General features: G+C 36.0%; 1 protein-coding gene across 1 annotated transcript; it reads left to right on the forward strand.

Moving 5' to 3' along the window:
• Window positions 1-5647: 5647 nt before the first annotated feature.
• Window positions 5648-9829, forward strand: LOC148156594 (lectin BRA-3-like). Its single transcript, XM_088009990.1, has 6 exons — window positions 5648-6356; window positions 7471-7572; window positions 7667-7735; window positions 8578-8753; window positions 9353-9477; window positions 9557-9829. The coding sequence occupies exons 1-6, from the start codon at window positions 6266-6268 to the stop codon at window positions 9726-9728; spliced, it is 735 nt and encodes a 244-aa protein (XP_087866116.1). The 5' UTR covers window positions 5648-6265; the 3' UTR covers window positions 9729-9829.
• The last annotated feature ends 19 nt before the right edge of the window (window positions 9830-9848 follow it).

A 9848-nucleotide genomic window follows, 5' to 3' on the forward strand; every position in this document is an offset into this window, starting at 1 on the left:
TGGTTGCATTTGGTTACTACAACCACTAAATCAAACGACCTTGACAGATATTTACCCCAAACTGCTGGCAAAACATTGTAAATATAAACAGTAACTTTGAAGTTTGTAATGGTTTCAATATGCAGATAAGTCCAGAACGAGAGTAAATGTACTTACAAGGAACACATTTCAATCCATCACACTCAACCTCAGGTTTTGTCTGTTTTAGTCTGGTCAGTTCTCCTTTCAGAATGAGCTGTTTTAGGGCCTCTGTCACTTTAAATCCAAACGAGCGGCTGCTGGCCACGCCTCCCAGTTCTATATTTACATTTGGAATGGCTGGAAACAGATGCACAACTATACAAAAGTACATCTTTGAAAGGTAGAAGTGGAGCCTCCTGTACAATCAACAAGAATGCAACAAAGCATTTGTCTTTTCCAGCAGCCATTGTGCAGCAAATACAGTGGTAAAACCAGCTGACCAAATGTTCTGGAGCTCAGTTCAGGGTGCTAGTTAACGTCACCGTGCCCATTGATTGTGATGTTAACTGGGAGGTTTTTGATACAGATCATTTTCCAGACACTAATAATCATTAACTAATCACCAAAAACCACCTGGGTGTTTTCTTTAATTGCTTCGGTTGTTTCTAGAAGCAGTAGCAACCTAAATGACAGTACGAAAATATTCAAAATGTGAATTTTATCTAATAAGTCCCTTTTAACTCAAAGGAGTTTTTTTCATCGATAGCAAAAATGCAACTCAACTTTTGCACTGGTGTACGGCTGAGAAGCTGCACTTTCTTACTTTTATTTATGTAAAAAGGTTTAAGGAGTTCTTTTACTTTTTTTATCAATTTCTTTAGAACACAGATGATTTTGATGTGGAAATTATGTTAGTTTTTGTGACTGATTCCTTTGATGTCACCTGTTTCAAAGTGAAACCATCATTGCTCAGGTGTGTCTGTCTCCTCCCCGCCTGCAGGAAGCTTTTAAAAGCTCCCCGTTTCTCCTGACCTGCAGTTCTCTTTCAGACTCCCAGCAGAATCATGCCTGAAGTTGAGGTAACATACTCTGACGTGAAGTTCACCAAATCAGTGCCCAAAGGTGAGATTTTTTAAATTATGCTTTTCTGCATCGCAGTGAAAACTAAACTCATGTTGACTCCATCTCATTTATTTCTTCCTGTTTCTTGAGCAGATAATAATTCTTCATCGACTGACACCACTTATGCTGAAGTCCAGATTTCGAAACAGGAAGGTTTGAACTAAAACGTATCTCTGCTCGTGTGTGAAGAAATTGTTATGCTTCTATTGCTATTTTTTTAAACACAGCTGTGTACATTGGTGATATGAGTGTTATTTTTTCATCTTTAAAAAATATTTACAGATGAAAATATTTATGTACACAGAAAAAAGAGCAAAACTTTATTTAATTTAATCGTAGACTTTCTTTAAAAAAGGCAATCTGATGTGGAAAAAATTTGATTTTACATGTTTTACTTCATTTTCTTTGTAAGTAAAATCCATTTCAATGTAAATTTTTGCGTTGGGGTTTGGTTGTCATTGCCTGATCAGTTTAATTATAGAGTGTTATATTTACAAGGAAGTTGTCACAAAAGAGATTTTACTGCATAGTCTGGACAAATTTAAATGAATTTAAAAAATCTGACTGTAAACATATCCATGAGTCTCTGATTTGGGCTACAAAAAGAAAAGAAGAAGAAATATAATTGCAACCTGACCTATTTTTATCATTTTTCGTTTAGCGATTCAATTTTGTAAATCATCTACAATGGTTATAAATAAATAACCTCAGAGTTTTAGGATGTTGTGAGGTGATGTTTCAGTTTATTTATTGTTTTATCGTTGATAACATCAGATGCTTCCTACCTATGAAATATGTCACCTCAGGGAACAAAGTGTTTAACTTCTCATTTTTTGTAGCAATGAACTGTGCAGCAATGCAACATTTCAGTTGTTTGTGATTTTCAGTTTAGTGAATTTCAGTCTTAATTTTCATTTATATGATTGTAAAAAGTCTGTTGTGTTTCTGTTATCTGGAAAAATACAGATGCAGATTTAAATGATCATTCTCAGATGCACGTTTCTTTGAATCTGGGTTTTTCTTAGTAACTGAGCAGATTTATCTTAATGTTGTAAATTTGAACTTACACTACAATTATTTATTTATGCATTTCTACCATTGTGCAAATTTGTTTGCTTCCATTTTGCTTCTATAACTGAGTTTCCCAACTGAAGAACAGTAAAAGATATTTCTGTTTCTGTTTCAGACACAAAGGATTTATCTATTCACGTTAAAAAAAAAGAGGGTAAACATCTTTCATCTGTGTATTTTATATTGTGCATCATGTTTGCATGCTAGGTTATCAAGTATTGATCAGATATCCATTCCCCTCTGATTTTCTGTTCACTGTTTAGCAGATGTTCAACAACCGGACAGGAAGTCCAAAATGTCTCCAGCGGTTCTGGTGGTTCTCATCAGTCTCGTCGTTCTCTTGGCAGCTGCTGCTAGCGGCCTGGGTCTGAAAACAATGTTTTACCTGTGAAAATATGAAGAGAAGTCAAATAAACAAACTCTTAATATTAAATTTATATTTAAATGTGATTAAAAAATTTGTTTTTAGCAAAAAAACATTTTATGTCTTGTCTTTTATTTGTTTTTATCTGCAGGTTTTGAATATTCTTTATAGTCATTATTCACATAACCAGTTGAAAAATTCAGCAGCTATTAAACCAGAAACTGAAATCACAGTAGCTTCTGGAGTAAAATGTCATTAAATAAATGCTACTTTTTACATAGTAAGTTTGTAAATAATGAGAAATGTTATTTTGCATTTAAGTGATCATAATTATTTTTTCTTTAACCAGTTGCACTTTACATAACGAACAGCAAAGCTCTCCAAAGCCTGAATGAGGAGATCGACATGTTGAAGAAAAACAACTCAGGTGAGACTCAGAGTTTCATTTAGAGCTGTCAGATCTGGGATTTTAATTATTTTAACACTGTTGGAAACATTTAAATATTCATCAGGACTTCATTTTCTTTAATTCAGCAGAAAACATTCAATTCAGTTTATTTATGTAGCGCCAATTCACCACAAATGTGAGGCATTTTGCAAAAAATATTTTAAATGATTTCCAATTAATTAACCAATCTAGTTAAAATTAGTTTTAACTAGATTGGTAACTAGTGGCTGCTGGTAACTGGCTCAGACCCAGCAGCCGTCTGCCACAGCCACCGTTTGAGAAGTCGGAGCACAGACACAAAAAAGAAACAGAAAAACTGATGTAAAGAACTTTTTGTGTTAATGAAAAGTAAAGGTTAATAGAAGACTGTGAACCTAGATATTTAATGTTGGATAAAATCAACCTGTGATCATTGTCAAATATTAACTGGCTTTACTGTCAAAAACACTGAGACTGAAAATAAAGAGGAAGTGATGAAGAGGAAGAGCCAAATTAATCTTCTACCCAGGTTAAGAGATAAGCATCAGTGAGAGAATTTTGTTTGTTTTCTGTTGAGCCCTGCAATAAAGGAGTCTGTCATACTTCAGTTCCAACATTTATTTTGACATTTATTTTTAAACAGAAAGCATCGACCAGCCTACATCTCCACCACCAGCAACGTGTCCATCTTGTCCCGCCACGCCTTCTAGTCCTACTTCTGGAACCACAGAACCAACAAGTCCTCCTTCAACAAGTCCTCCTTCAACAAGTCCTCCTTCAACAAGTCCTCCTTCAACAAGTCCTCCTTCAACATGTCCTCCTTCAACATGTCCTCCTTCAACATGTCCAGAACCTTCAACGAATCCACCAACTAGTACAACAAGAAGTAAGTCCAGGATTTGATCTCTGTCTCATTTCTGTCCTGTAATGATGCTAAAGAGACACTGATGGACTGACAGAGACAGAAAGTTATAACTGCAGGACATAAAACCTGCAACTGTCTGTGAAGATTTCTTTCTCCTGACTCACTGAAGTCTTTGTTCTGATCTCTTGAAGATGAAACAAGCAGCCCGAGTCCATAGGTGGAGGAACAGGGGTGAATGTAACAATACGATGGACTGTGTGGGGACGATGAAGACACAAAACTCTGAGGATCCTGCGGCTTGACAGAGATTGTGATGATCTTCTGAGAAGTATTTGTGAGAAAGAAGCAGAAATGCAGCTGTGTTTCTGTGTGTGAAGTTCAATTCAGTCCAGAAAACAACTTTATATCTCTGCACATTTTATAGAGATGAATATTCTAAGAGATCTTTACCTCATTTTTCACTTTCTGTAACAACAGGTCTCCTGTTAAATATGTAAAATCATAAAAAAATAATTTCCAGCTTTTACGAGCTTCTTGTTTTTATTGTAGCTGTCGAACAATGAGGTAATGAGGTTCAGTCATCAAGTTCTCCACTTTAAGAACTTTGGGGGAAAAACATTTCATCACATTGTTATAATAATTGTTCCATTAGCTGTTCTTCTTAATTTATTGTCAATTAAAACATTTTCATACATATTTTCTATGTAAATTGATCTGAAATATGACGTATTTGGTTAATTTTTTTCTTTTAAGTAGCTAAAAATGTCAAATGTATTTTTCAAGATGACACATTTCCAACAATAAATGCATGAATAAAGATTTTAGAAATAATTTCAACCTCTATTTTATGATCTATTAACAACATCAGACTTTAAAAAAAACATACATCTGAGAACTCACAGCAATATCATTTCATTTATAGGTCTAACTTTTCATTTTACAAAGAAAGATGTTAAACATAAAGATGATGAAGTTATGAGAATATGCATTTAAAGTTATTTCTCTGTAACCAAACCTCACTCACTCTATGCTACATCATAAATCAGGTGATATATTCAAAGAAAACATGTGGGACACATTCTGTTTGATCAATACAGTTTTTTTTTAACTTTTACACTTGTGAGCTCTGCTTCTCACTTTTCTAAGCCAATTTCACATCATAGCATTAACTAGAAGCTTTAGCCATAAAAAAAGGGCCTCTGTCTCATTGTTGCACAAACTCTTTGCATATGAAAGCAACATTCAGAGAACATGAGGACGGAGGCCAACGAAGTGAAATAATGTCCAGTCCATCAGAGCAGAGGAAGCAACTTGTACTTTTAGGAGTATTTTTACGACGCTGTACTTTTTACTTTTTTACTTGAGTAATTTTATTATAAAGTATCTCTACGCTGACTTGAATAACATATAGATTCTCTACTCACTGCATGAAAAACAAACATGTTTAAACAAAAATTCACCAGACACAGACCTGCAGGTTTTGTTAGAGTTTCATAAGTTTTTTATTGAAAAAAATCGATCTGGAAAAGTGTCTTTTGCCTGATTTTGTTACTTTTTTATCACTGGACTTTATGTTTTAGTACATCTAATTCTGTAATTTTTAAGTATTAAATGATTGATAATTTGACTTGTATCATCACAGCAGCATTAACCATTATGCTCAGAACCTGATGTTCATGTTTCCAGCAGAAAGCTGAATGACCACAATCGTGACGGACTCTAATTCAGGAATGCAGGAAAGAAGAACCGAACTTTTATTCTCCAGTTGTCAGGAACCATGATGTTCAGGTGAACAAGACTTCAGAATATGGCAGAAATCACCTGAACAGGAGGAAAGGAAAGAGACAAGTTTTTAATAGTCTGTCTAACAACATGTTACACAACTTCTCGGATTTCGCTAATATCTTAATTTAACCTCAAAGGAAAGTTTCTTCCTTCAACTCGGCACAAAGCTTTTGCAACAGGAAGGTGAAGGACAGATCTTCTATCTGAAAGAGAACGGACAAAACGCTGAAGGTGAGTCTGGTTGGTTTTCTGTTCAATAAATACTCAAAGAATTTATCAAGAAAAACAAAAAAAATAAATCTGTATTTTATGTATAACTATGTTGTTTTAACACTTTGTTTTTGTTTTATTTTTGTCTAATTAAATCTTTTTTTTTTTTTGCAGTTTGCATTCAGGTATTTTTGTTTTTATTCAGAAAAGACCTAAAATAAAATAAGTGAATTTTGATTTAAGTAATCCAACCCAAATTTGCTTGACTGAAACTCTGGAGGTGTTCTATAGACAGAAAATTCCTTCTGAGTTATGGTGACATCTGAACAGAAATGTTCAAATGTTACCAAAATGTAACATTTATGTTATGAAAATGAAATTTGAACTGGAAATAGTTTTTATTTGTTGAAGCTGCTCCTGAAACTCGGATCTATGTTTGTTGTCAGAGTGAAGCGTCTCCATGGTGACACATCCACCGATCAGAGAAAATGATAAAATGACGAATGTGATGGTAAATCAGCAGGAAGGTGATGAAGAGGTGCCAGTCAGAGGTGAATGGTCTTCATCAGACAAACTGATGTTTTTCACACATTAAATATTCAAACTTTTGATGTATTTTTTGGGGTGAAGGAAACAATCATGAAACATATTTTTAAAATGGTCAGGTTTTTAAGGTAAAAGCAGAAACTTTCACTACAGGAAGGGAAGAAGTTGATGAAAAATAGGAAATCTAAACGTCATGTTTCCTGTTGCTGCATACCTGATAGACAACAGAATGTCATTCTTCAGCCTTGAATAATTATTACTGTTGCTTATGGGAATTATTAATAAAACTCGTAACTTAGGTCAGAAATTACAAAGTCTCATTGTGTTGGGAGCAGATGAACCTGTAAAGACACGGTTCTTCCTGCAGAAACTTTGATTAGACCACATTAAGGTTTATTCCTCCAGTCGATCAGTCAAATACTTTCACCTGAAAAGTTTTGGGTTGAAAACTCCTGCAGTTCCAGGAGCAGAAAGGAAATTTTGTCCAAAGAGACATTTGTATCTTTGTCCTGGGGAGTTAAAGCTGAGGTATGTAACTTCCATGAAAAAAAAAATATTTTACCTATTTATTAAAACTGTCACTATGTCAGAGACAAATAATCAGTGAAAAGATTGATCTTCTCCCTGAGCTGCTGTTACTGTCTGTAGGAATGCAATGGACCAAGTCAGAAACAACCAATCAGATCCAGGAGAATGGCTTTAGCGCTGTCAATCAACCTCTGGTACTTGCTGCTAATCATGCTAATGGTGGACTAGCAACTTAGAGTTACAAGAAAACCATTAATCCACCATCATTTGTTGGTATGCTAACTAGCCATAGCATTCATGAAAAAGCTGCATCGTAGCATAGAGCAAGTTCTGGCAATCATGAGAATGATTGACAGCACTAAGTCCCGCCTCCAGGCTCTGATTGTTTCTAGTTAGCACTGAGAGAAGGCAGAGGAGCTTGATTTTTTCACGGATCAACAACAAGGATATGTTTATCTAAAACTCCAATAAAAAGTTCAGAACTGACAGTTTTGATGCCAGTTTGTTTAGAGTCGATGTCAGGTTGAGGTGATGTTGGTTTCTGAGTCCGTCTCCAGGTTCTGATCCGGTTCTGCTCTAAATGCTCCTCAGGTGAAAACCCCAGCAGAACCTCCAAGCTGCCAGCAGGGGGAGTAGTTCTGCTGGTTCTGGTCGGTCTGCTGGCTGCTGCTCTCATCGTCATCTACAGACTCTGTGAGTTTACAATCTAATTTTCCTTTTCTGAAATGTTCAACACCAGGTTCAGGTTTGTGTAAAAACCAAATATCTTTTGTTGTTTTTGATTCAGCTACTGCTTGTCTGATGACCAATAAAAACCAGAGAGAGGAGAAAGAAGATGTGAGGAAAACTGTCTCAGGTGAGGCTGTCAGAGTTCGGAGGTTCCCAGGTTCAGCTGGAACGTGTCAGAGTTGATCGATCATTTCACATTTGGAGAGTAAATTCAGAACTTAGTCTGTGTCTCATTTCTGTTCTCTAATGATGTTAGAGAGACACTGATGGACTGACAGAGACAGGAAGTTAGATTGTAGCTGCAGGACAGAAGACGCCTCCTGCTGTCTCCAAACCACACAAACATCTACAGAGATTTCGGAACAACTTTACAATAATCAATCAAGATCAGTCCAATTTATATGTATAGCATATTTCATCAACAAAGCAGTTCAAAGTGCTTTACATCATAAAAACAAAAAAATCATAGAATAAACAATCAACAATTGAAACATTACATTTTACCAAATACCATCATTACAAATGAAAATGTTGGTCAGTGTTGCTTTTATTATGGCTCATAATAAATGAAACATATAAGGCCTAATAGTTTATTAAGCATGAACAGGTAGGTTACAGATAAGTTATGCATTCCTCTACAAACACTTAATAAATGATTAATAACTGTTTATTATGTATTAATTAAAGGTGAGAAAGATACTATATGCTGAAAAAAAATTATGTTTTGTTATGTTTACAATGTAATCTGAAATGTTTAGTACAACAGCTCTAAATAAAATAGGGAGGTGAACAGACTTGGCTCACTATTTGGCAAGAAACTTGGAGATTTTCTCCTCCTTTTCACCCTTAATAAATACATAATAAACAGTTAATGATTTATAAAATGTTTAGAGATGAATTAACAACATATCTGTGAATGAAGGGGAGCATTATTGTAAAGTAGCACAGAGATTTCTTCCTCCTGATTCACTGAAGACTTTGTTCTGTTTGCAGAGGAAACCTGTGTGAAGTGTGAGGCAGGATGGGAGCAACATGGAGGGAAATGTTATTATTTCAACACCGTGAGATCAACCTGGACTGAGAGCAGACATGTCTGCCAGCATCAGGGATCAGACCTGGTGAAGATCGACAGCAGAGAGGAGCAGGTTTGAAACTGCTGCAGTTCAGCTTCTCTCTGATTTCATCTCATCATCAGGTTTATTCATCTCAGCCAGGGCCGGCCCAAGGCATATGTGAGTTAAGTGGCTGCTTAGGGCACCTACACCACCAGGGGGCCCCCAAGAGCACCATATTTAAAATAACATTTAATAATATCAACTAAATGGAAAAACAATTTACATATTGTTTCCATAGTTGTGGCAGAAATAATGGTTAATCTCTTCCTGCTGTCAGTGTTGAGGAAATATAGGATATCAAACTTATTGTCTTGTTTACTGTAATTTTAACATTTGTCCTTCAAGCAGTTAAAATAAAACGGCCAGTCTGCATTTCAAAATCCAATTTTTTTTTTTAGTTTGTTACTCCTGTAAAGTTAAAATCAATAGCCTTAACTACACTGCTATGACATAGTTACAAAACATGCTAATGGTAGATGTTACACAAATAGAGTAGCTTAAGAATGATAAAGTATCTGGTGTCGCCATGAGGTTATGGGGGGCCCACATATAAAAATCTGCCTATGGCCCTGAAAAGTGTTGGGCCGGCCCTGACCTCAGAGTCATTTTCATCAACTTCTCCTGTCCAGATGTTCCTGGGGGTCAGACTGAGAGCGCTGATGGAGGACGGTGAGGACCGGTTCTGGATCGGACTGACGGACTCAGAACTAGAAGGCAGATTCTTGTGGGTGGACGGATCACGGCTGGACAAAAGGTTTCATTGCTAAGGAATTATTTAAGAAATGAAACGGTGGGACTTGTTTAACTTTGTGTTTCCGTTTTTCGTGATGTAGTCTGAGCTTTTGGGGTTGGCACCAACCAGACAACTGGAGCAGAGGCAGCCTTAAGGCAGCCAACTGTGTGCGGATGGGAGGCGGCTCTGATGACTCCTGGTTCGATACGTCCTGCGACGATCCGCAGAAAAGTATCTGTGAACAAGCAGCAGGAACTCAGCCATGTGTCTGAAGTTCAGCTGAGTCTAAACACGATCAGAGCTCAGGATCAAGTTGGTTTTATGAAGAAAATGTAAAAAAAATATCAATGAAATAAACACAAAAGATAAAATACTCAATTTTTATCAAAGTT

The sequence above is a fragment of the Poecilia mexicana genome, unplaced genomic scaffold (assembly GCF_051168715.1).
Source record: "Poecilia mexicana isolate PSO_F unplaced genomic scaffold, ASM5116871v1 scaffold_11, whole genome shotgun sequence".
Taxonomy (NCBI): Eukaryota; Metazoa; Chordata; class Actinopteri; order Cyprinodontiformes; family Poeciliidae; genus Poecilia; species Poecilia mexicana.